Here is a 27,455-nt window from a genome sequence, read left to right on the forward strand (position 1 = left end):
TGGCTTGTCAGAACAAAGTAAAGGGTCTTATTTTAAAAGGAAGGTTAGCAGTATTGAAAAGACTGCAAAAAAGGCGGTTTCCAAGCATTAAAATATGATGCACCAAGTTCTGATGATGACGAAGAAGATAAAAGTGTGGTTGAGAAAGCAAAGGATTTTGATGTAATGATTTCTCTTATGAAAGAGAAGATTTCATCTGTTGGGAGGTCTAAAAAAATCCAGATTCTGACCTTGGCTCCAGATTCTTGGACTCTAAATAAAGTGATGAAAGAATTTAATGTAAGTGAGTACATGGTGCGACAAGCTAGAAAGCTAAAATCTGAAAAGGGTATTTTGGAAACTCCTGGTCCAAAAAAAGGTAAAACTCTTTCTGAAAATACAGTAAGACTTGTAACAGATTTTTATGAAAAGGATGAAAGTTCCAGAGTGCTACCGGGAACAAAAGACAAAGTAAGTGTTCAAAAAAATGTGTACATGCAAAAGAGACTCATTTTGTGTAACTTGAGAGAACTCTATTATTCTTTCAAATGGGAGAATCCCGAGGTAGAAGTAGGATTTTCAAAATTTTGTTTCTTGAGACCTAAATGGTGTATCCTTGCTGGTGCTGCAGGCACACACACTGTATGTGTATGCAGTATCCACCAGAATGTTAAACTATTACTGGATGCTGTGAAAATTGAAGAATCTTATAAAGACCTAATTAAGATGCTTGTGTGCAACACAGAAAACCAAAACTGCATGCTACATCATTGCAACAACTGTCCTGCAAATACTGCACTAACAGAGTGCTTAACTGAAAAACTAAGTGAAGATTATGATTTAGAAGAAGAAATTGTAATCAGTCAGTGGGTTAACACAGACAGGGCAGAAATGATCAAACAGTCTATCAGTGTTGAAGACTACATTTCTTTATTGGTTAGGTCATTGGAAAAGCTCACCCCACACTCGTTTATAGCAAAATCCCTATCAGCAGCCTTTAAAACATTGAAAGAAGACCCACCACCCTAAACAGCAATTATTGTGATGGATTTCAGTGAAAATTATTCCTTTGTTATACAAAATGTGATCCAAAGTTACCACTGGAATAGAGGTGGTTGTACTCTACACCCAGTTGGAGTTTTTCTAAGAAATGAGGAAAACAATGTTTTTGTTTCCAACCACTGTTTTATTAGTGATGACCAAGAACATGACACTGGTTTTGTTAACTTTGTACAAAAAGAAATTACAAAGTGGCTGTCATTACATCATACTGACATTGACTCAGTTCACTACTTTACAGATGGTTGTGCTGGGCAGTACAAAAATAGAAACAGTTTTAATAATTTGACTGAACACTTGAGAGACTTTAATTTGAAGGCCCAACAGTTTTTTTGCAACAAGTCATGGGAAGTCAATTTGTGATGGCCTAGGAGGAACTATTAAAAGAATTTTAAGGAAAGCCAGTCTACAGCTTTCAGACAAAGAACAAATAATGACAGCAATCGATGTGTATAAGTTTTGTGAAAAAAATATTGAAAACATTCATTTTCACTTTATTGACAAAAAAGAAGCTGATTTGCTACGGTTAAAACTAGAAAAACGTTTTTCAGCAACCCGAACCATTCCTGGAACTAGAAGTTTTCATAACTTCAAACCACTTCCAACAAACAACCTTGAAATTAGAAGGACTACAGATAGTGTAAAACCCTCCTTAGTCTTTTCTTTCCATTCTTCTTCTGATTGGGTTCGTGTTGAACCATCCATAAATTGCTATGTGGCTGCAAATTATGATGGTAACTGGTACTTTGGACTGGTAAAAACAATATTCAATGATGAAGAAGATGCAGAAATTCTATTTCTACATCCTTCAGGACCCGCTGCATCATTTTATTGGCCTGAAAGAGAAGATTCCTGCATAGTGCCTTTGGAACACACAGTCTGTGTAGTAGACGCACCTCAATCAAGCGGCACTGGGAGAATGTATTACCTCAAAAAAGACTGTATCAAAAGAACTGAAAGCTCTTGGATGAAGTGGAAAAACAGTTTGAATCAGCATTAATGTTTATTAAAAAGACAAAATTACTCAAAAAATTCAATGTTTCAAGCAATCAGTTGGGTTATACATAAGTGCCGTAAGTAAACTATCTTTGTACATAATTCTAATCACTGTAATTAATAAACATGTTAAAAAGCCATCATTATTTTTGTTTTATCAAGTAGCCTATATGTTTAAGAGTAAATTAAAACAAATTTGAGCATTCTATCAGGTCTGAGACTCGAGATATTGCAATTCTTATAAAACAAAACATCCGTTAAAAAAAAAGAAAAAATACATATATATTTTTTTTCATAGAAAATATTAATATATTTTAATAGCATCATTTTTATTTTCAAATATGTATAATAAATAAACTTGCTGCAAAAATTCATGATGTTATCTAAAAGAGTTTTTAAGATAAGCAAATGTAAAGTTTTGAATACAAATTAAACTGACCATTTCCGAAGGTTCAGAAAACGCAAAATATAAAAACTTTAAAAATTTATAAAAAAAACTGTAAGAGATACAGCAAAAAAAATTGCAGGTGTTGTCAGGATGGTATTAGAACCATTTGAGCCAAATTTCATGAAAATCTAAGGAGGTGGGTGTAAAATTTATTTTTTATTGGGTGATTTGATATGGAATGACCCTTAGGACAGAGCGGCGAAATTTGGCGTTAATGAGCTGCGGCAGCTGACTAGCGATGCGAATACCTTTGCTGACAGCACGACATCGCTTGCAGTGCTTCTCTTTGGCTCGTGACCGTATCGGCTGGACTGTATAAGACTGGAAAACCGTGGCCTGGTCAGATGAGTCACGATTTCAGTTGGTAAGAGGTGACGGTAAGGCTCCGAGTATGGCGCAACCCACATAAAGCCATGGACCCAAGTTATTAACAAAGCGCTGTGCAAGCTGATGGTGGCTCCGTAATGGACTTCATATTCCCATAAAAGGGTGGAATTTCTAAGGATGACAATGTGGCATGTTACTGGGCCACAATTGTTCATGATTGGTCTGAAGAACATTGTTGTGACCATAGAAAATTTTAATTTTTATTCTTGCTTTTGTGACCATAATAAGAGTCCAGGCTCCATACGCAAACAGCCAGCCGACATTAAGAAACAGTCCACCAGGACGTTGGGACAGGATATGCGGCGGAGGCTGCCAAGTCTGGCTTGTTGATCAAATAACTGTGTGTTTGACTTCCTGCCAGAGAAAGCAGCATGAATGAAACTTGCGCAATGGAAGACGCAAAGACCAGGGCGATAACACAGCGAGAGAGAGAGAGAGAGAGAGAGAGAGAGAGAGAGAGAGAGAGAGAGAGAGAGAGTCAGTCACGTGCGCAACCACATTAAGTTCTGTGAACCTAGAAACGAAAGTGTCGGGTGGAACCATAGGCATTCTTGTGCAATCCGATCACTTAGAAATGAAAGGGTCGTGTGAAATAAATCTACTCGTGTGCACCCAAGTACATGAGAAACGAAATAAAAGGCCACGCAGCGGAATAGCTAGATGCAGAGATTCAGATGCAGATTCAGAGCCAGTGCCGGCAGTTTGGAGATTCCGTAGCAAGAGGCCAGCGGGGCCGAGTAGGCCCATAGCAGCCGATACAGCTGATAAAGACTTCAACTACGAGAAGACGGTGATAGACTCTGGTGGGCACTCAGGAACTGCAAGTCAAGTAGGATTTTTAGAGTTTCATTGGAATTGTGCTGAAGAGAGGCTGTCAGTCTTTGTCTCAATTACTTAGATTTCAGTGCTAACCTAAAACAAGTGATGCTTTGTACTTGTTTCTTACATGTACCAGCAATTAGCTTTGAAGTAGCAAGTCCGAATAAATAGACTGAATCTTACTACGGGGTTTATGGTCCAACACCTCACATAAGTATATGTGAGAATAAACTTGATAGAAACTAACCAATCTTTTCTGCCCATTGCAATTCTGTAACCTATTTTCAGGAAACTCATTTGCCTCAAACCAAGGAGATTCTCTCTCTCATCTCCGATATACAGGGTGTTACAAAAAGGTACGGCCAAACTTTCAGGGAACATTCCTCACACACAAATAAAGGAAAGATGTTATGTGGACATGTGTCCGGAAACGCTTAATTTCCATGTTAGAACTCATTTTAGTTTCGTCAGTATGTACTGTACTTCCTCGATTCACCGCCATGATTTCATACGGGATACTCTACCTGTGATGCTAGAACATGTGCCTTTACAAGTACGACACAACATGTGGTCATGCACGATGGAGCTCCTGCACATTTCGGTCGAAGTGTTCGTACGCTTCTCAACAACAGATTCGGTGACTCATGGATTGGTAGAGGCGGACCAATTCCATGGCCTCCACGCTCTCCTGACCTCAACCCTCTTGATTTTCATTTATGGGGGCATTTGAAAGCTCTTGTCTACGCAACCCCGGTACCAAATGTAGAGACTCTTCGTGCTCGTATTGTGGACGGCTGTGATACAATACGCCATTCTCCAGGGCTGCATCAGCGCATCAGGGATTCCATGCGACAGGAGGGGGATGCATGTATCCTCGTTAACGGAGGACATTTTGAACATTTCCTGTAACAAAGTGTTTGCAGTGACGCTGGTACGTTCTGTTGCTGTGTGTTTCCATTCCATGATTAATGTGATTTGAAGAGAAGTAATAAAATGAGCTCTAACATGGAAAGTAAGCGTTTCCGGACACATGCCCACATAACACATTTTCTTTCTTTGTGTGTGAGGAATGTTTCCTGAAAGTTTGGCCGTACCTTTTTATAACACCCTGTAAAGGTTGACAGCAATTTATAACCAACCCATTGTCGTTAACGTCCCGATTGCGCTACGCAGTTCGCACTTACTTTATTCTGGTATAGTGAGGCTGTGCTGGGACGCGACAACATTCTGGACAACTGTAGCGAATTATTTGGCCAACAGATCGCCCGACATTAATCCCATCGAATATTTAGGGGACGCAATCTAGACGTCATTTCGTGCACAAAATCTTTCATTGGCAATACTTTCGCAGTTATGGACGGCTATAGAGACAGCATGACAGTGTTTCTGCAGGGGACTTCCAGCAACATGTCGAGTCCACGCCACATAGAACTGCTGCCGTACGTCGCGCAAAAGAGGGCGGGCGCGATGTTAGGAGGTAACCCACGACGTCTGTCAGCTCAGTGTGTGTTCTACACGTCGGCCTCTTCCAGCTATCACAATGTGGATGCATGTAAGCAAAGCACAAGGCAGCCGTTCGCCAGTGAGTGGAGGCTGACCTGAGCTGGTGCTGGTGATGGTGGTGGTGGTGCGGCGGCAGGTGCGTGGTGGCGACGGTCTGGTGGGTGGCGCCGGGGCCCAGGCCGCCCGCGGCAGCGCCGGGCTGGAAAGGATAGCGGGAGTACCGGGACATGACGCTCTCTCATCGCGCCGGCCGTGTCGCAGCCAACACCTGCAACACAACAGACACACGTGATTAGAGTGGTTGCTAGAGGTTTTGACGTTGCTCAAAATATATTTGACAGCTCAAAATACACTCCTGGAAATTGAAATAAGAACACCGTGAATTCATTGTCCCAGGAAGGGGAAACTTTATTGACACATTCCTGGGGTCAGATACATCACATGATCACACTGACAGAACCACAGGCACATAGACACAGGCAACAGAGCATGCACAATGTCGGCACTAGTACAGTGTATATCCACCTTTCGCAGCAATGCAGGCTGCTATTCTCCCATGGAGACGATCGTAGAGATGCTGGATGTAGTCCTGTGGAACGGCTTGCCATGCCATTTCCACCTGGCGCCTCAGTTGGACCAGCGTTCGTGCTGGGCGTGCAGACCGCGTGAGACGACGCTTCATCCAGTCCCAAACATGCTCAATGGGGGACAGATCCGGAGATCTTGCTGGCCAGGGTAGTTGACTTACACCTTCTAGAGCACGTTGGGTGGCACGGGATACATGCGGACGTGCATTGTCCTGTTGGTACAGCAAGTTCCCTTGCCGGTCTAGGAATGGTAGAACGATGGGTTCGATGACGGTTTGGATGTACCGTGCACTATTCAGTGTCCCCTCGACGATCACCAGTGGTGTACGGCCAGTGTAGGAGATCGCTCCCCACACCATGATGCCGGGTGTTGGCCCTGTGTGCCTCGGTCGTATGCAGTCCTGATTGTGGCGATCACCTGCACGGCGCCAAACACGCATACGACCATCATTGGCACCAAGGCAGAAGCGACTCTCATCGCTGAAGACGACACGTCTCCATTCGTCCCTCCATTCACGCCTGTCGCGACACCACTGGAGGCGGGCTGCACGATGTTGGGGCGTGAGCGGAAGACGGCCTAACGGTGTGCGGGACCGTAGCCCAGCTTCATGGAGACGGTTGCGAATGGGCCTCGCCGATACCCCAGGAGCAACAGTGTCCCTAATTTGCTGGGAAGTGGCGGTGCGGTCCCCTACGGCACTGTGTAGGATCCTACGGTCTTGGCGTGCATCCGTGCGTCGCTGCGGTCCGGTCCCAGGTCGACGGGCACGTGCACCTTCCGCAGACCACTGGCGACAACATTGATGTACTGTGGAGACCTCACGCCCCACGTGTTGAGCAATTCGGCGGTACGTCCACTCGGCTTCCCGCATGCCCACTATACGCCCTCACTCAAAGTCCGTCAACTGCACATACGGTTCACGTCCACGCTGTCGCGGCATGCTACGAGTGTTAAAGACTGCGATGGAGCTCCGTATGCCACGGCAAACTGGCTGACACTGACGGCGGCGGTGCACAAGTGCTGCGCAGCTAGCGCCATTCGACGGCCAACACCGCGGTTCCTGGTGTGTCCGCTGTGCCGTGCGTGTGATCATTGCTTGTACAGCCCTCTCGCAGTGTCCGGAGCAAGTATGGTGAGTCTGACACACCGGTGTCAATGTGTTCTTTTTTCCATTTCCAGGAGTGTACATTTTAGTACAGGGCTTCAGAACATACGTGCTCGCGGAGCAAGCTGTGAGCAGCAAGGCGCGAGCACGGAGCAGCGCGAGCACGCTACCCCCACTACCGGACCAGAGCGGAGAGTGGGGAAAGTCACGTGTGGCACACAACAGCTGCCGCCAGTCAATGTAAATCCGCGGCCACCTGCAGGGATATCACTCACGAATTGTTACTGCGACAGATGAAACAAATAAAGGAGAATGCACACGTGCTATATAATTTTATTAGCTTAGTGTATGCCTCTACATTCGCATTAATTTGTGAACTGTTACACAATAAAAGGTGTCACTGAAGTGTGGGATTCTCGGTTATCTGTACTTTTTGCCCTTTACAATTGCGTCTATGTTCGGAGTAATTGTTCTTGTGCATTTTAGCCGCAGCGTGCAGTTTAAATTTCGATCAGACAATGCGTTTCTCAGGCGCGTCTTGTTACATTTCATTGCAGAGAACGGTTGTTCACAAACATACGTGGAACCGAACATTGATATTATTGTAGCCGCCAGTTTGTGCAAACGAGGAAATCTATCCTGAGGGAAGTGTCTGTAGAATTCCAAAATGTTTTTCTTGTTCTGAAAGTTGTCTCTGTATTGTCTGTCACACTGCAGGTCAATAATTTCTTGCTGCAGCTCAGGACGAATCTCTTAAATATTCGCTGAATATGGAGAGAACAGATCAAAATCACTGTCTAGTGCTGTCAGATCTTGAAAGCGCTGATCAACTAAACTATGTGAATAACGTTCACAGTCTTTGTGAACATCTTGCATGGATGATAATTTAGGAAAATGAGCTAGGTTTCCTGTTTCCAGTTGACTCACCCAAAGTGTCAATTTCATTTTAAAAGCTCGTATTCGATCTATGAAATGAGTAATTAGCATATCTTTACCTTGTAGTAAAATGTTCAAAGCATTTAGATGGCTAGTTAAATCTGCTACGAACGCGAAATCACATTCAAATGTGCGCGCATTTCCCCTCCCTCCCCTCCCTCCCAACTCTGCTCGCGAGCACGTGCCTGAGCACACAGTTGTTAAGCCCTGTTTTAGTAGAACTACACTATGTGATCAAAAATATCCGGACACCCCAAAAAACATACGGTTTTCATGTTAGATGCATTGTGCTGCCACCTACTGCCAGGTACGCCGTATCAGTGACCTCCGTAGTCATTAGACACCGTGAGAGCGCAGAATAGGGCGCTCCACGGAACTCACGGACTTCGAACATGGTCAGGTGATTGGGTGTCACTGTGTCATGCGTTTGTATGCGAGATTTCCACACTCGCAGACATTCATAGGTGGACTGTTTCCGATGTGATAGTGAAGTGGACACGTGAAGGGACACGTACAGCACAAAAGCATACATCGTGACTGACAGAGACCGCCGACACCTGAAGAGAGTCAATGTGTAATAGGCACACATCTATCCAGACCATCACACAGGAGTTCCAAACTGCATCAGGATCCAGACGTATCACGCCAGTAAATGTGAAACGACGTTTCGCTTGGTGTAAGGCGAGTAAACAGTGGACGAGTGAACTGTTGAAAACAGTTGTGTGGAGTGACTAATCACGGTACACAATGTGGCGATCCGAAGGCAGGGTGTGGGTATGGCGAATGCCCGGAAACTTCATTTGCCAGCGTGTGTAGTGCCAACAATAAAATTCGGAGGCGCAGATGTTATGGTGTGGTGTGGTCGTGTTTTTCATGCAGGGGGCTTGCACCCCTTTTTTTGCGTGACACTTTCACAGCACAGGCCTACATTGATGTTTTAACCACCGTCTTCCTTCCCACTGTTGAAGAGCAATTCGGGGATGGCGATTGCATCTTCCAATACGATCGAGCATCTGTTCGTAATTCACTGCCGTTGGCGGAGTTGTTACACGACAATAACATCCCTGTAATTGAGTGGTCTGCACAGAGTCCTGACCTGAATCCAATAGAACACTTTTGGGATGTTTTGGCCCGCCGATTTCGTGCCAGGCTTCACCGACCGACATCTATTCCTCTCCTCAGTGCAGCACTCCGTGAAGAATGGACTGCCATTCTTCAAGAAACCTTCCAGCATCTGAACGTATATGCCTGCGAGAGTGGAAGCTGTCATGAAGGATAAGGATGGGCCAACGCCATACTGAATTACAGCATTGCCGATGGAGGGCGCCACGGATTTGTAAGAAATTTTCAGGCAGGTGCCCGGATACTTTTGATCACATAGTGTACTAATATTTTTACATCTATCAGTTTACAAATTTCACAGCTAACTTTCAGAGACTATGGTAGTATGTAAACTGAGTGTCTAAAATGGCAAGGACCTACAGAAATTACAAGCTGTGTTTGACACAGATACTTTTCAGTTGTTTGTGTGAGTGCCTTCCCACATGGACTGGTTACTCGACTGGTAACATTCGAGGTAAAGGCCAACCGTACCAGGTACTAGCAGGTATCAGAAACAGTTCGTTAGTTAATGTAGTTTACGTATGGTAAGGGAAGACAGAGGTAAATACTCGCCACGGAGGAAAGAAACTGATAGACACTTTCTGAATGTCAGTGGAAACGATTGAAAGAAAAAGCGTTTCTCACATTCATAATCTCACACAGCGACAGTCTTCACGCCAGTGATCACTATCTTGCTGCTGAGTGAAATATTGGTAACACTTTGCTGTGTCGATGCCTTGCAGCTCCTCAGCCAGCACCCAACAACACCGACAGTTACCTGTGTGCAGTGCTAAAGTATCGACTGCACACCGACCAGCGCAGCGCCGCGAAACGGCACCAAGAAGGCGATGACCGTGCGCCAATGGAAAGAGCGGGCAGTGCCAAATCTCCAGGAAGACAGAGTTCAGCGCCCCCTGTCAACGATGGCATTACCAGCCGCCCACCGCTGGTCGGGCCCAGTTCGGTCGCGGACTCCTAGAGCATCAATACTGAATAATACGAAGACGATACTTAGCCCGCATTCTGCGAGTAGTGAAGTAATTGCATGTACCAGTAGAAGGCACAGAAAGCATATCAAACAATTCAAGCAACTTCAATACTGAGAGCCACAGCTCGTGGTCTAGTGGCTAGCATCACGGGGTCCTGGTTTCGATTCCCAGCCGGGTTCAGGATTTTTCTCTGTCTGGGAACTGGGTGTTTGTTTTCTGATCATTTCATCATCGTCCATCATCAATCGTGACAGTGGCAAAATTGGACTGTGAAAAATTGGGACTTTGTACAGGCGCTAATGACCGCGCAGCTGAGCGCCCCACAAACCAAACCATCATCATCATCATCATCATCATCATCATCATGAGAAGTTATCTTTCTTTCCTTCTTAGAAATAAAGTGTTCTATGAAATTTAAAGTGTTCTGTACAGATCATTTTGGTTTCCTGCCATCGCAACTTCTCTCCTTCGTTTGTGTCGGTGCTGACTCCCACAGTAGCCGACACACAACGTGGGCATAGATCTAATAGGGGACAACTCTTCAGACACCAGACAAGGGATGGCGGCGCTCCACCCGGCCATCAGGCAGCAAGCGAAGCGCAGCCAGACGCCACTGGACCTGCGGACGTTTTCTCCTCAGTGGATCGCGTGACCGGAAGTAGTTCTAGCAGTATCCTGGCGCCTGAGCTACTCTCGAGCTGTTCGCTCCGAGTGAGTTTCCTGGGCCAGGGGCCGGCTGCGAAAGCATTTTGTAAGGTGCCTCTTACGTGAGGAACACAATTTTACCAGTTTTAATAAATTATTGTCTCTTATTGATGTATTCAGGATAGTTAGGAAGTGCTGTAGTCCGTGGCCGGCCATGAATCGGAGAGCATTTCCCACGCTGGCTGGCTAGGCGACGAAGCGACCATATGCCGCGCGTAGTGGGGTGGGGTGGGGTGGGACTCAGCGCTGGACCGTAGCAACAAGCGTTAGCTTGGGAAATATACATGACGGGAAGTACCGCCATCTTCGCGCCAAAGTCACCGATTTTGTTTATTTATACTTAATAATTACAGTCATTTATTACAACATGAATACTAGGAGGAGCCTCTGGATGTTTAAAACTATTTATTAAAATTTTGCCTCGTTAAAATTCATACCCTTTCAATAACAAATACATATCTTAGTAAGTACGAACTTGATCGGAAATCTACGAACTGTGACGAAACTAGTAAGAGATACGGACAGCGCGCCAAAGTCGGCAGTCGGCGTTAAGAGCTCTTCCTGTCTTGTTCGATGGTAGCCATGCTCTCGGTTACGAGTAGTTTGTGACATGAGTGTTACATTATTGATCTAATAGAAATAAAAGTGACATTACGGCATTCTGAATGTTAATTTCGAGTAAATAGCTACCCCAAAGTTGATCGACAGCAATTTCAGATAATTAGCTTCCACCGAAAGACACATCCAATGCGCCAATGAAGAATCTGCGCGGGACGACATTTACGAGAGCTGCACCGCGCGCAGGTAGGAGCAAATCCGACGACACGACCCACCAAGGCGGATCAAGGAAGGTACGACTTACACTAGCAAATTCCAGGTGGAAATGCTGACCAGTTATACTGTACGTCACATATACCACCCTCTACAGACTCGCGGCTAAGCTGAGTAATAACAGTATCAGTTTAGAAGCGAGGGGATCTTGCAGTTTCCACAATCAGGATCTCACTTTGGAGCAGCCACAACCTCTGTCCGCATCAACCTCGCCTCCAGGAGCTGCCAGATATGGACCTACTCCACTCATGGCCTCTACACTGAATAACTGTGGCCTCTGACGCGGTGACCAGCAGTTTAACTTTGTAAGATTTGTCTTCGTTTTTCATCAGCAATACATCGGTCTTAACTTTCTGTGTGTCCCTTCTAGACTGACTGTGGCACAGTTGGTGTATGGATATTGCATTTTAGAAGTTTAAATATACTACAACATTTCCAAGCCGCCAACCTTCAGATATTATTTTTCTTTCAGTATTCAAGAAGTGACTAGTTTTCCAATTATTGTGTTCCAGACTAACTTGCCTCGGAGTGGACACTGTGTCCGTTACAATATTCATTTTCTACCTGAGTATTTTTACTGTGCTTTCTTCGGCAAACACATTTCCATTTTCTATTCTGTAGATTACGACATCGCTGAAATTGTTAGAGCTACAATAGTAGCTTTTAAATTAAATGCACGAGACATGTTGTTCGCACAATTCCAGATGGAAGCTTTTCCAATGTTGTATTTCTCTGAACTTCAATTTGCCAGATGATGTGCTACAGCAATTACTAAGTACTGATGCAAAGAAATTAATAATATGATTGTCAGTATTATTGTTATTAACAAACACCACTCATGAATTGGACCTCACGAGACTGAGTGCACCCCATTCCAGACCTCCCTACCTCAGAAAAAAATCCAAGTAGACACTGGGAATCAACTTGGTCATCCAACACCACAGGCAGGAATTCCATCACTCAGCTATGGAGACAGTTTGTTATTCTAGTATAACATGTAATAATAATAATAATAATAATAATAATAATAATAATAAAAGGTTAGGTAAAATCTCACAACAAGAAGCGATAGAGCAATTAGATGAAAAGAACTAGAAATTACTAGCATTGGCCAAACGACTTAGAAGATACAAAAAAAGAGAAAATAGAAGGAAACAAAACCAAACATTCAACACAAACCAAAAGAAATTTTACCAGACAATAGATAACACACACATTAAAATAGACAATCCACCAAACATAACAGACATGGAACACTTCTGGAGCAACATATGGTCAAACCCGGTACAACGTAACAGGCATGCACGGTGGATACAAACAGAAACAGACACATACAAGATGATACCACAAATGCCTGAAGTGATAATTTTGCAACATGAAGTCACCCAAGCAATTAATTCTACTCACAATTGGAAAGCCCCTGGAAAAGAAAAAATAACAAATTTCTGGCTAAAGAAGTTCACCTCAACACATTCACATCTAACTAAATTATTTAACAGTTACATTGCAGACCCATACACATTCCCTGATACACTTACACATGAAATAACTTCAAACCCAGCTAAATATCGCCTCATAACATGCCTACCAACAATATACAAAATATTAACTTCAGTCATTACACAGAAATTAATGACACATACAACACAGAACAAAATTATAAATGAAGAACAAAAAGACTGTTGCAAAGGAACACAAGGATGTAAAGAGCAACTGATAATAGATGGAGAGGTGACATATCAAGCTAAAACTAAACAAAGGTCGCTACGCTACGCACTTGATTACCAAAAAGCTTTTGATAGTGTACCCCACTCATGGTTACTACAAATATTGGAAATATACAAAGTAGATCCTAAATTGATACAGTTCCTAAACATAGTAATGAAAAATTGGAAAACCACACTTAATATCCAAACAAATTCAAATAATATCACATCACAGCCAATACAGATTAAGCGTGGAATATACCAAGGAGACTCATTAAGTCCTTTCTGGTTCTGCCTTGCTCTGAACCCACTATCCAACATGCTAAATAATACAAATTATGGATATAATATTACTGGAACATACCCACACAAAATCACACATTTGCTATACATGGATGATCTAAAACTACTGGCAGCAACAAATCAACAACTCAACCAATTACTAAAGATAACAAAAGTGTTCAGCAATGATATAAATGTAAGAAAAATAGCATAGTCGAGGGAAAACACACCAAACAAGAAGATTACATATTGGATAACCACAGCGACTGCATAGAAGCAATGGAAAAAACAGATGCCTATAAATATCTAGGATACAGACAAAAAATAGGAATAGATAATACAAGTATTAAAGAAGAACTAAAAGAAAAATACAGACAAAGACTAACAAAAATACTGAAAACAGAATTGACGGCAAGAAGCAAGACAAAAGCTATAAATACTTATGCTATACCAATGTTGACCTACTCATTTGGAGTAGTGAAATGGAGTAACACAGACCTAGAAGCACTCAATACACTTACACGATCACAATACCACAAATATAGAATACATCACATACATTCAGCAACAGAAAGATTCACATTAAGCAGAAAGGAAGGAGAAAGGGAATTTATCGACATAAAAAACCTACATTATGGACAGGTAGACAATTTAAGGAAATTCTTTCTAGAACGAGCAGAAACTAGCAAAATACACAAAGCAATCACTCATATAAATACATCGGCTTCACCACTGCAATTTCATGACCACTTCTACAACCCTTTAGATCACATAACATCAACAGATACGAAGAAAGTAAATTGGAAAAAGAAAACACTACATGGCAAGCACCCATATAATCTAACACAGCCACACATCGATCAAGACGCATCCAACACATGGCTAAGAAAAGGCAATATATACAGTGAGACAGAAGGATTCATGATTGCAATACAGGATCAAACAATAAACACCAGACATTACAGCAAGCATATTATTAAAGATCCCAATACCACAACAGATAAATGCAGACTTTGCAAACAACAAATAGAAACAGTAGATCACATCACAAGCGGATGTACAATACTAGCAAATACAGAATACCCCAGAAAACATGACAATGTAGCAAAAATAATACATCAACAGCTAGTCTTACAACATAAACTTATAAAACAACACGTTCCCACATACAAGTATGCACCACAAAATGTAATGGAGAACGATGAATACAAATTATACTGGAACAGAACCATTATAACAGATAAAACACCACCACATAACGAACCTGACATCATACTCATCAATAAAAAGAAGAAATTAACACAACTAATCGAAATATCCATACCCAATACAACAAATATACAAAAGAAAACAGGAGAAAAAATTGAAAAATACATCCAACTGGCTGAGGAAGTCAAGGACATGTGGCATCAGGATAAAGTTGACATTATACCAATTATACTATCAACTACAGGAGTCATACCACACAACGTCCACCAGTACATCAATGCAGTACAGCTACGTCCAAACTTATATATACTACTACAGAAATCCGTAATTATTGATACATGTTCAATTACCCAAAAGTTCCTAAATGCAATATAACATACTGTACAGTTAAAAGGAAGTCACGCTTGATCAAGGTCCGCGTCACTTTCCATTTTTGACCAGACATAACGTCTGAGAAAAGAAAGAAATAATAATAATAATAATAATAATAATAATAATGTTTTAACAGAATAATTGTTATTATATCAAAAATATATTTATGTAATTTTATTGCATTTTATTAAAATCTATGCCATCTGTAGCACATCAAAAGGGTCGGTGACAAGCAAAATTTGCATAGGGAGGAAATCAGGAAACCAAAAGGAAATAAAAACGTTCATCTTATGTGGGTAATGGAGAACCCAGGTAACTTCTTCGATATAACAAAGTAGTAGATGGTACTTGCAGAAGAACGCATGAAAGAAGGGAAATCGCCACTTACACATTCTCCGTGTTCAGACTTGCTCCACATTTCAAGTAAAGACGCACAACAGTTATGAGAACAACAGTGGCGATCATCATTGCAAGAGAAGAGGCTTAAATGTGCCTACAGTCCGGATCATCATACCAACAAACGAAAAGCGCCCGTACAATAGTCTGCAAGAGGGAGGGGAAGCGCCCAGTTGAGACACAGTTAAAAACTTGCGTAATATCAAGTTTCAAAGCTTTTCTTGGAAGAAAAGCACCTGATAGGTCTTTCCGTTACATGGGCGCTAGGGGGGGGGGGGGGGGGGGGTTTGGAGACGGAACCCTCCCTTGACCCGAGTATGGGCGCCCTTACACGCTGTCATACCCCAGTTACACCATGCTACTCGGTATTGTTCACGCACACAAATCCGTGCGTCAAAGTCATAAGTATCAACGCCTGCCCTAATGTCTCCCCTTTGGTAGGGAACTTGAGTTCGTACGTTTCACAGTGTTATTGCGAAAGGCGTGGATGCCGTCGGCGGCATCTGACGTTTTGAATGCTGTTAGGCCCATTGGAACAAATTCCGCTTGCTATCCGTCAGCAAACAAACTGACAACTTCTGCCAATGGGGTGGCCTATCTCTTTTTATAGATTCGGCGCTCTGTAGCGTTGTTGGGTTATTTTCCTGGACGTGGATTCCTGCCTTCAGTTTGTTCCTCAGGACACGTTCTACGAACTCTGAAGTCGTCGTCGTTTTCTTATACTCTGATAATATGGGGGTTGTACTGTATACCAATCAATTAGATCTAGGTGGAATACCTGTTCCGTAACGACGGACGATTTGGATAGCTTCCATTGTTCTGTTTTCAACCGTGGTCGTTATTAAATACGTTGCATCTCAGACGGCATCCCTCATTTCCTAGCGATTAATCAACTGCTACCGAGTTCCTCTTCGAGGAGCCACTTCATAGGGGCGTTACACGAGAAAGGATCATCATCGATTCCTGTTGAGAGTCGGGTGCCGACCACATTCAAATTGGCCGTCATTGTAACTGCGACATCCTGTCAAACGGCGGTTGGCTCACACTAGGCTGAAAGCGAAATGGTGCGCCGCATAAAGCAATTCTGAACGGTGGAAAGTCTCCTGGATTTAGAGTCGGTAATAAGTAACTCCCATAGGCCGACGCTGTATTTATTAATAGTCACACTAAAATTCACAATGATTCATTCATACTGTTACATGAAGATTTAAGAAAGAAGTATCCTACAACCAATGTAAGACATAAAAAATGTCAATATCTGTCACAGTTGCATCACATCTGTATCATAAAATAGCTTATTGGAAACTTTTCATGTAATTTTAGACATTTTATTGATTATTATAAAAACGTATGTATTTTCTAAATTTAGTTGAAGTTTGTCACCAGCACATGAATAGCTAGTTATTAGACCATCATGGGATTAGCTTTAATATGTAAGGCCATCCTCACTCATTAATTGTCAAAATGGTTTCCTCAGTGGTTGCCGTGAAGTATGGTATCGTCTTATATTAACCCACAACACTGTATGTTAATGTATTTCACTGCATTTTAATTTTGACATTTTTAAGCTTATTTGTGCTGTACATATGAAGATGACCAATAACGACCGAAATCGGTTATTTCGTGATGAAATTGTGTGCAATTGCGTCGAAAAATAAATTGCGTTTAAGATTGTGTAATACTGTTCTTACACTATACAGGAGACTGCACAATAAGCTCACCACACAAAAAATTTGTCACCGCTAGGGAAATCACTACAAGCATCGTTTACTGCCGCGTAATTCCGTCTGTTCCCGGTTAGGGAATGAGTCCGCAAAATTATGCAGGTACGTCGCGAACAGGTTAAATCCCTCGCTGAGGATTTGATCGCGCAATTCGACCAAATTGCGAGAATGCTGTTGTCGGCGTTTTGCCCGATATTCCAATATTTCCCACAGATTGTCTATGGGGTTCAAGTCATGTGATTCTTCAGGCCAATGGAGATATAAAAGGATGGGAGGAGTGTTCAGAAAACCAGTCACATATCCTTTCAGCCCGATGAACTTTATGTTGTCGTCTTTATGTCCTCATGCGAGCGATGGCCTTTTGCGAGATGGACTCCCTAATGTCCATTGCATGCACGTCCCGTCGCATTGATCTCCAGCTGACTGGTTGTGATGGGCTTTCACTCACTGCCAGCAAAAATTCTTGTCCGGTTTGGAAGCGGATTTAATTCACAAGCCGTGAAACGCATCTCCAGTCCCTCTCACTCAGGATCTTCTTCGGAACACAATTCTGCCGAAGTGTTTCGCGGTCACGATTGTAACACCACCGCTTGTAGACACGTTAACAGTGCCCCGCATAACACCCACAAATTCAGCTTCACACACCGTATGGTCACGAGCATGGCGAAACACGATTTCCCCTTTTTGCACTCTGGCAAGTTGTTACCATGTCTATGTACCAAGCCCGCCGAAAGCCTATTTGTCTCAATGACCGCTACTGCTTAGGGTCACAGAGGCAGAGTGCGCGTGGTTGAGCATGTGACTTGATCGTTACGCAACCTGACAAAGGCTTAATGATTCATCTGTGCGTGATAATTGGTGTAACTAATCTTTCGTCTGGTGAGCTTATGCCTAACGCGCGTCAATATTTTTTCAGTTCTGCTGTCTCCAACATATTGCGCAAACAGTCGATACCAATCTCAGACGTCCAGTACTAACGCATAATACTCATTACTGTGCGATAAATATTGAGCATAGGATGCGCTCTCTCTCTCTCTCTCTCTCTCTCTCTCTCTCTCTCTCTCAGCTATGATGGCCCTCCAAGTGGCCAGTTAAGGTTATATCACCATAGTGAATAAGTTTTCGTCGGAACAGACGCCTGCTGAATTGTAAGCTCGGCGCCTGTTAAGCCAGTTTGACTATTACATATTGTTTCCGCGCGAACAATGGGCGGCACACGGCAAAGGAGGTCGGGGCGGGCATTACGAGTACGCATCCGAAACATTGCTTCGGTGCCGGGATAGCCGTTGGAATTGTATGTTGGCTGTATGAATATCTTATGAATAAAGATGGGCAATTAGCATTTGCTAACAAGCTGGGTGCCGTGGCCCGAGACAATGCGTGGTCGTCCGGAGTGTGTGTAGGGCTGGGTGTCCCGGCTGCTCGGAGGAGTCCTTGGTCGGCAGGGATAATGGTTCGGCCCAGGACTGCCCAAACTCAAGGCCGCCGCGCTCACACCATCATCTTCCGCGGCGGTAAGAGGCGCAAAGGGGCAAGCGCCTATCTTTGCGAGTTTACGACTGGCGGTATAGGCAAACCACAATATACTGAAATACGCTCTGTTCACCAGGGTCGGGATGCAGCAATATTAACTTACTCCAGATATGACGTAGGACTACCGCTTGCATCCCAATGAGTCTAGATTGTACATAAAGAGTTCTCCTCAAAGTGCAACCGCAATTGTTGCAAGAATTCGGCATTTGCTTCCTTCAGCTTCCTTCCTGGTAGATTATATACCGTTTCCCTTTAACTCTGAGGCATATAACACAGAACTGGATGTGATGACAGAGGGAGACCAAGAGATGAATACAATAAGCGAGTTCAAACGCTTGTTGTTGTTGTTGTTGCTGCTGCTGCTGTCTTCAGCCCAGAGACTAGTCTGATGCAGCTTTCATGCTACTCTATCCTGTGCAAGCCTCTTCATCTCCGAGTAACTACGGCAGCCTACATTCTTCTGAATCTGCTTACTGTCTTCATCCATTTCCCTGTACGACTTTTACATCCCCCCCCCCCCCCCCCCCGCGCATCTTCCCTCCATTTTTAAACTGGTGATCCCTTAATGCCTCAGAATATGTCCTACCAACCGATCCCTTCTTCTAATCAGGTTGTACCACAGATTTCTCGTCTCCCCCCAATTCTATTCAATATCTCCTCATTAGTTACGTCATCTACCCATCTAATCTGCAGCATTCTTCTGAAGCCCCACATTTCAAATGCTTTTATTCTCTCCTTGTCTTAACTGTTTATTGTCCATGTTTCATTTCCATACATGGCTACACTCCATACAAATACTTTCAGAAAGGGCATATTGACACTTAAATCTATACTCTAAGATGTTAAATTTCTCTTCTTCAGAAAGACTGTTGTTCTCATTGCCAATCTGCATTTTATTTCCCCCCTACTTCGACCACCATCAGTTATTTTGCTTCCCAAATAGCAAGATTCATCTACTACTTCAAATGTCTCGTTTCCTAGTGTAATTCTCTCAGCATCGCCTGATCTAATTCTACAACATTCCATTATCGTTTTTTGCTTTTGTTGATGTTTATGTTCTTCTTTCAAGACGCTGTTCACTGTTCAACAGCTCTTCGAAATCATTTGCTGTCCCTGACAGAATTACAATGTCATCGGTAAACCTGAAAGTTTTTAATTCTTTTCCCTTCTCTGGACTTAAATTCCTACCCCAAATTTTTCTTTTGTTTCTTTTACTGCTTGTTCAAAATACAAACTGAATAACATCAGGGACAGGCTACAACCCTGTTTCACACCCTTATCAACCACTGCTTCCCTTTTGTGCCCCTCGACTCTTATAACTGCCATCTGGTTTCTGTACAAATTGTAAATAGCCTTTCGCTCCCTGTATTTTATCCCTGCCACCTTTAGAATTTGAAAGAGAGTGTTACCGTCAGCATTGTCAAACGCTTTCTCAAAGTCTACAAATGCTATAAACGTAGGTTCGCCTTTCCTTAATCTATCTTCTATGAGAAGTCCTAGGATCTGTATTGCCTCGCGTGTTCCTACATTTCTCCGGAATCCAAACTGATCTTCCCCGAGGTCGGCTTCTACCAGTTTTTCCATTCTTCTGTAAAGGATTCGTCTTAGTATTTTGCAACCACAAGCTATTAAACTTACAGTTTGGTGATTTTCACACCTGTCAGCACCTCCTTTCTTTGGAATTGGAATTATTATATTCTTCTTTAAGTCTGATGGTATTTCGCCCGTTTCATACATCTTGCTCACAGGTGGAAGAGTTTTGTCATGGCTAGTTCTAACGGAATGTTGTCTACTCCCAAGGCCTTGTTTCGACTTCGATCTCTCAGTGCTCTGTCTAATTCTTCTCCCATCTCATATTCATCCAGGTCCTCTTCCATAGCAATAATATTGCCCTTGCACAGACCCTCTATACGTATACTCCTTCCACGTTCCTGCTTTCAGTTATTTGCTTAGGACCGGTTTTCCACCTGAGCTCTTGATACGGATACAGGTGGTTCTCTTTTCTTCAAAGGTCTCTCTGATTTTCCAGTAGGCAGCATCTATCTTGCCCCAGGTGAAATATGCTTCTACATCTACATCATACCCCGCAAGCCAACTAATGGTGTGTGGCGGATGGCACTTTCGTTACCATTATCTGATCCCTCCAACCCTGTTCCACTCGCGAATAGTGCGTGGGAAGCATGATTGTCGGTAAGCCTCTGTATTGTCTCTAATTTCTATTATTTTCTCCTCGTGGTCAATACGGAAGATGTATATGGAGGGAAGTAGTATGTTGTTCGACTCCTGAAAAGTGTTGTCACGAAATTTGAATGGTAAATCTCTCCGTGATGCAAAACACCTCTCCTGTAACATCTGCCAGTGGAGTTTGTTTAGCTTCTCCATAACGCTCTCCCGCCAGCTAAATGATCTCGTGACGAAACGCGCCGCTCTTCGTTGAATCTTCTCTATCTCCTCTATCAGTCCTACCTCATAGAGATCCCAGATAGATGAACAGTACTCAAGAATTGGCCGAACAAGTGCCTTATAAGCCACTTCTTTCGTGGGTGAGTTACATTTCCTTAAGAGTCTTCCGATGAATCTGAGCCTGGTATCTGCTTTTCCCGCTATCTGTTTTATCTGGTCATTCCACTTAAGGTCGCTCTGGATAGTTACGTCTAGAGATTTCACGGCACACGCTGTTTCTAGCTGTTTGTCGTCAACAGTGTAGCTGTACAGTAGTAGATTTCTTTTCCTATGTATGCGCAGTATGTTACATTTATTTACGTTCACGATAAACTGCCAAAGCCTGCACCATTCATCAATTCTCTGTAGGTCGTTCTGCAAATTCTTTCTATCTTCTGGCGTTGCTACTTTGGTATAGACAACTGCATCATCTGCGAATAGCCTTAAAGAGCACCCGACGCTTTCTACTAGATCATATTGTTCTGTGGCACTCCGCATATTACCTTTACAGATGTGGATTCTGTTCCGTTAAGAGAGACAAGTTGAGTTCTATCTGCATGGAAGTCTTGAATCTAAGTCTACTCCGTAAGCTCGTATTTTTTTCATTAAACGGCATTGCGGGAGGTGTCAAGTGCCTTACTGAAATCAAGAAACACGGCATCAAACTGAGCGCCGCTGTCCTCTGCGCTGTGGATCTCATGGAGGAACAGAGCGAGCCGAGTTTCGCAGGATCTTTGTTTGCGAAATCCATGTTGATTTTTGGAAAGAAGATGTTTATTTACCGAAAGCATAATTCTTGAGCAAAAAACATGTTCCGTAATTCTACAACAGATTGACGTCAATGATAGGTCTGTAATTGTGTGGATCTGTCTTACGGCATTTCTTAAAAACGGGAATGACCTGCGATCTTTTCCAGTAGTTAGATACCTTTCGTTGATCAAGCGATCTACCATAAATTATTACTAGTAGGGGAGCAAGTTCTTTCGCATAATCCTTATAGAATCTTATAGATATCTCATCTTGTCCCGATGGCTTTTCACTACTATGCGATTGTAGCTAATTTTCAATTCCGCGATCGATTATCTCAGTATTTGCCATTTCGACTGCCTACGACGATTGAAAAGAGGGACAGTGTTATGATCTTCTGCGATGAAAGAACTTCGAAAAATCGAATTCAGTATTTCGGCCATCTCTCTGTTATCTTCCGTTTCGGTGCCGGTGTACTCGTTGAGAGAATGAGTAGATGATTTTGACCCACTTACTGATTTTACATACAACCAAAATCTCTTAGGGTTTTTGCTTAGGTCGGTTGACAACGTTTTACTTTCAAAATCATTGATTGCTTCTCTCATTGCTCTCCTTACGCTGGCTCAGCTTTTGTTTGTCAGCTTGCAGTCTTCAAAACCATTCCTGCTTAGCCGTTTTGCACTTAATACCAATCTCAAATTTTAGACGTTTGTATTCCCTTTTGCCTGCTTCATTTATTGCATTTTTATATTTTCTTTCATCGACTAAATTGAATGTCTCCTGGCTTAGCCCAGGATTTTTACTAGCCCTCTTCTTTTTACCTACTTGATCCTCTGCTGCCAACACTATTTCATCTCTCATCCTCCTCCTCCTGTATTCCTTCAAATGGGTGTGGGTGTAGGTTTCAATAATTGTTAACCACATTGGAAGAACACTGTGACTGCCTTGTTAAGTTCTTAACTAATTATGCCAGCTGTTGCAATAGATTGCACTCAACATTGGGTTATAACATTTGAGTTGGGCACATTTCGAGCAATTCCCCTAATCTTTAGGCCTATGATACACAAAAACTATCCTCTAACCTTCGTAATGAAACCTATACAGCAATGGAGGCGTAGCACGAGTACAGAAAAGAGAAAAAAATGTGATTCGGCTACTCAAGTAAGATGTGCAGGATGTTTGACCCAGCGATGGAGGTGTACTGAAACTGTCACAGCTGTAGACTCTGAAGATGGACTCCTAGATGATGTCATGAGAAACGTTCGAATTTTGTTATTAAACTGTAACTAATTCACAGGTAATTATGCGATATGTGGTAGTTATGTTACAGTAGCTTCCGTGTGTTGATATCGTGTGCTCCAAGCAAGTATTTCCGAACGGAGTATGACAAAAATGTGGCACCCGCAATTGTTGTTCGTCCCAGTTCGTCTCCCCATATTCTTCAAGCCTCATCTGCGCGAACATATCTCTTAGGACGATTTCACTTCACCCATTCCTACTAATTCTTGGTTTGGCCGTGGGATCTTAATCATGGATGTTCTCGTCAGAGAATTTCTTTCGAGTAGATATATTGTCTCCGGCCTAACTTCAACCTACAGTGCCTCTCATAAGTTTTGGGAGAAACGTTGTGCGCAGTATGTCTGAGTATGATAGAATTTATGATAGTGAATACGGAAATAAAGATGTACGCCTGCAAGTTGTAATTACGGGCGATGAAAAGTGCAAATCAAGTATGTTTACTTGTTTACAATAGTACAGGAGATATGAAACTCTGCACATCAAAAGTTTTGGGACAAATGTTGGCAATAGTGTCAGCGTATCTCCGTTATTCGTTACTTCCTACGATGTCAGTCATTACCTGTTGAGAGCTCAAAGGAAACACAGATGTGTTTGTATACAATGATAGGTAGAGGTAAAAAGAGCACCTTTGAACAGAGGCAGTTAGTAATATTCCAACACGACAAAGGAAGAACATGCCAAGAAATGGCACCGTTAGTGAATATGAAGCAAACTACTGTAGGGAACATCGCATGTCGATATAAATATGAAGACAGAATAGAAAATCTGCCACAGACAGGTCGTCCAAGGACATTTGTGAGGAGAGAATGGAGGGCAATAATACAAAAGGTCAAAAAAGATCCACGAATCACAGCCACACGAATTGCCATTGAGGCTGACTAAGAGTTTGGGAAGAAGGCCAGTCCTAGCACAATTAGGCGAGTACCGTACAGGGAAAATTACCGTGGGCGAACTGCAAGAAAGAAGCCTTACATCAGTCCTGCCAATAGGAAGAAGAGGCTGCTATTTGCAAGGGAACACACAAACAAGAACATGGAGTGGTGGAATCAATTTTTTTGAATGAATCAAAATTTAGCATATCAGGACCGGATGTACGAATAATGGTCTGGCGGCAGCCCACCAAACAGCTAGAAGAAAAAAAACACGCAAGCTGCAGTGAAACATGGCAGGGGCCATGTTATGGTTTGGTGTTGTACGTCAGCCCAGAGAGTGGGTGAGCTGGTCTTCAGTAACGAAACAATGGATAAAAATCTATACCTGCAGATTCTAAGCAAAAATTTGAAGAAGAGCCTAGAAAATATGAGGACTGGAGACTGTTTCAGATTTTATCAGGACAGCGCCCCCAAACATACCACCTGTATTGTACGGTAGTAGCTCCTGTACAATTGTCCAAAAGTTGTCAATCCCCCTTCACAAAGACCGGACATGAACCCCATAGACAATGTATGCGACGCGTTAGAAAGAAATTTTCGAAAAGTCCCCATACAGTCGAAACAAGACGTCAGGAGAAGACTGCAAGAAAATTGGGGAAATCTAAGTATTTCTTACTTACAGAAGCTTCCACAAAGTATGCCAAAACGGCTGAAAGTATTACAACTTCGCGGTAGAGGTACAAAGTACTAACTCCTCATTATTTCCTAGTTTGTGGTTTACTTCTGCACTTTGCTCCAAATCTTTTGCGACGGCAAATCCATGTTATTTCACATAAACATGAAATGATTTGTATTTTGTGAGTCATTAAATGAACTAAAATGTTCAATTTATTGCTTTATGAATATCATTGTCTGTTGGAATAACGGACATAATACGTTTAATTGTTTGTTATTTCTCAAAGTAATACAAAACTTTTCTGTTTGTCCCAAAACTTATGAAAGGCACTGTGTCTATTTCCCTCTTTAAATTTTATAACCTCTTTTCCTCTATTCATATATTTTCGCGGCTAAATGGTGTACCCGCCACCGCATCATCATTTTAACAGGAGCGAAATTCGTGGACACCATCTCACTGTGAGTATTATAAAATTAACTTTCTGTGTTTACATGATGTAACAGTAAGGGTAGCGTTCCTGCCAAGGACAGGCTGAACAACTTCATGATTTCTACCATACGTTATGGAAATCACCTAAAAGACACTCTCAGGCGACCGAATTCGATACTGGCGTCACTCACTTCTCTGTCTCCCTTAGCTCAAAGCGATTCAGACTCGTAGATCGTGGACAGGACTTCACTGGACTACCACAACGTCAGTGACTATACGACCGGTTACATAAATACAGTAACAGCACTTTTTCTCGCTGTCCACGATCCCCCCTTATTTGCATCTCGTACTACACGACGAGTGAAGAGGAGAGGGAGTGTTGTTATTGGCTGGTTTATTAGACACCAAGTGCGTTACCCAGCAGTGATACAGACGATTGTTCAGTTGTTCGCTCATCGTGCGACATGGATTTAAAGGTAAGTTCTGCACTCGCGAATAAATTTCTTTCAATGCGGAAAAAGTAACATGACAGTATAAAACAGTTTCATATCCGTGCGCAGCACAGGTGTGGCATTGTTAAGCATGAAATTTTAATATGTTGGTACTTGGACGCCCGGTTTGAGGCGGCCCCTACCGCTTAGCATAAGTTAGTTTAGGAAGTAAGTCTAGAGATCGATGACCTCAGAAGTTTGGTCCCTTAGGATTTCACATACATTTGAATATTTTGAACATTTGGTACTTGATACAATGTACCAGAAGTTACAGTCTGATTAAAATTACCTGGTAATTGACATCTGTCACTTGCCTCTACAGTGTTGCTAAATCGGCCGCCAATTACCGCTCGGTTACATGTGACATACAAACACGGCAGATCACTTTACAAATGCTTTTGATGTGTAACGCGGAGCAATATTAGAAGTGGCCGCCGCGAGGTATGTCGGAAATTCCAGATACCCTGGTGACAGCTGATTTTTAAGTAATCAATGACTGAACTGCAGTAGATGAAGCGTTTTGTAACCATGAATTTCGACTCATGTCCTAAACTAACCCCAATCTCATGATGTGCAATGTATCCGAGAAAACGGCTGCCGCGCGACCAACCGATGTGCATTCCTCGTTGGCACTTAGTTGCAGATTATAGGCTACAAAGACACTTTTTTTTTTTGGTCATCAGTCTACTGACTGGTTTGATGCGGCCTGCCACGATTTCCTTTCCTGTGCTAACCTCTTCATCTCAGAGTAGCACTTGCAACCTACGTCCTCAATTATTTGCTTGACGTATTCCAATCTCTGTCATCCTCTACAGTTTTTGCCCTCTACAGCTCCCTCTAGTACAATGGAAGTCATTCCCTCATGTCTTAGCAGATGTCCTATCATCCTGTCCCTTCTCCTTATCAGTGTTTTCCACATATTCCTTTCCTCTCCGATTCTGCGTAGAACCTCCTCATTCCTTACCTTAAGAGTCCACTTAAGTTTCAACATTCGTCTATAGCACCACATCTCAAATGCTTCGATTCTCTTCTGTTCCGGTTTTCCCACAGTCCATGTTTCACTACCATACAATGCTGTACTCCAGACGTACATCCTCAGAAATTTCTTCCTCAAATTACGGCCGGTATTCGATAGTAGTAGACTTCTCTTGGCCAGAAATGCCTTTTTTGCCATAGCGAGTCTGCTTTTGATGTCCTCCTTGCTCCGTCCGCCATTGGTTATTTTACTGCCTAGGTAGCAGAATTCCTTAACTTCATTGACTTCATTGACTTCGTGACCATCAATCCTGATGTTAAGTTTCTCGCTGTTCTCATTTCTACTACTTCTCATTACCTTCGTCTTTCTCCGATTTACTCTCAAACCATACTGTGTACTCATTAGACTGTTCATTCCGTTCAGCAGATCATTTAATTCTTCTTCACTTTCATTCAGGATAGCAATGTCATCAGCGAATCGTATCATTGATATCCTTTCACCCCGTATTTTAATTCCACTCCTGAACCTTTCTTTTATTTCCATCATTGCTTCCTCGATGTACAGATTGGCGAAAGGCTACAGCCTTGTCTTACACCCTTCTTAATACGAGCACTTCGTTCTTGATCGTCCACTCTTATTATTCCCTCTTCGTTGTTGTACATATTGTATATGACCCGTCTCTCCCTATAACTTACCCCTACTTTTTTCAGAATCTCGAACAGCTTGCACCATTTTATATTGTCGAACGCTTTTTCCAGGTCGACAAATCCTATGAACGTGAATGTTTTTTCTTTAGCCTTTCTTCCATTATTAGCCGTAACGTCAGAATTGTCTCTCTCGTCCCTTTACTTTTCC

At 42.7% G+C, this 27,455-nt stretch overlaps 1 protein-coding gene across 1 annotated transcript in view; it reads right to left on the minus strand.

Annotated features, from left to right (window-relative positions):
* The window catches only part of LOC126456113 (uncharacterized), a 605,540-nt gene that overhangs the window by 93,182 nt on the left and 484,903 nt on the right, over nt 1-27,455 (minus strand). The window contains exon 3 of the mRNA XM_050091867.1: nt 5,287-5,459. Coding sequence (XP_049947824.1) covers nt 5,287-5,420 — 134 coding nt within the window. The 5' untranslated portion in view covers nt 5,421-5,459. The remainder of the gene's footprint in view (nt 1-5,286; nt 5,460-27,455) is intronic.

Source organism: Schistocerca serialis, chromosome 2 (genome assembly GCF_023864345.2).
Source record: "Schistocerca serialis cubense isolate TAMUIC-IGC-003099 chromosome 2, iqSchSeri2.2, whole genome shotgun sequence".
NCBI classification, from domain to species: domain Eukaryota; kingdom Metazoa; phylum Arthropoda; class Insecta; order Orthoptera; family Acrididae; genus Schistocerca; species Schistocerca serialis.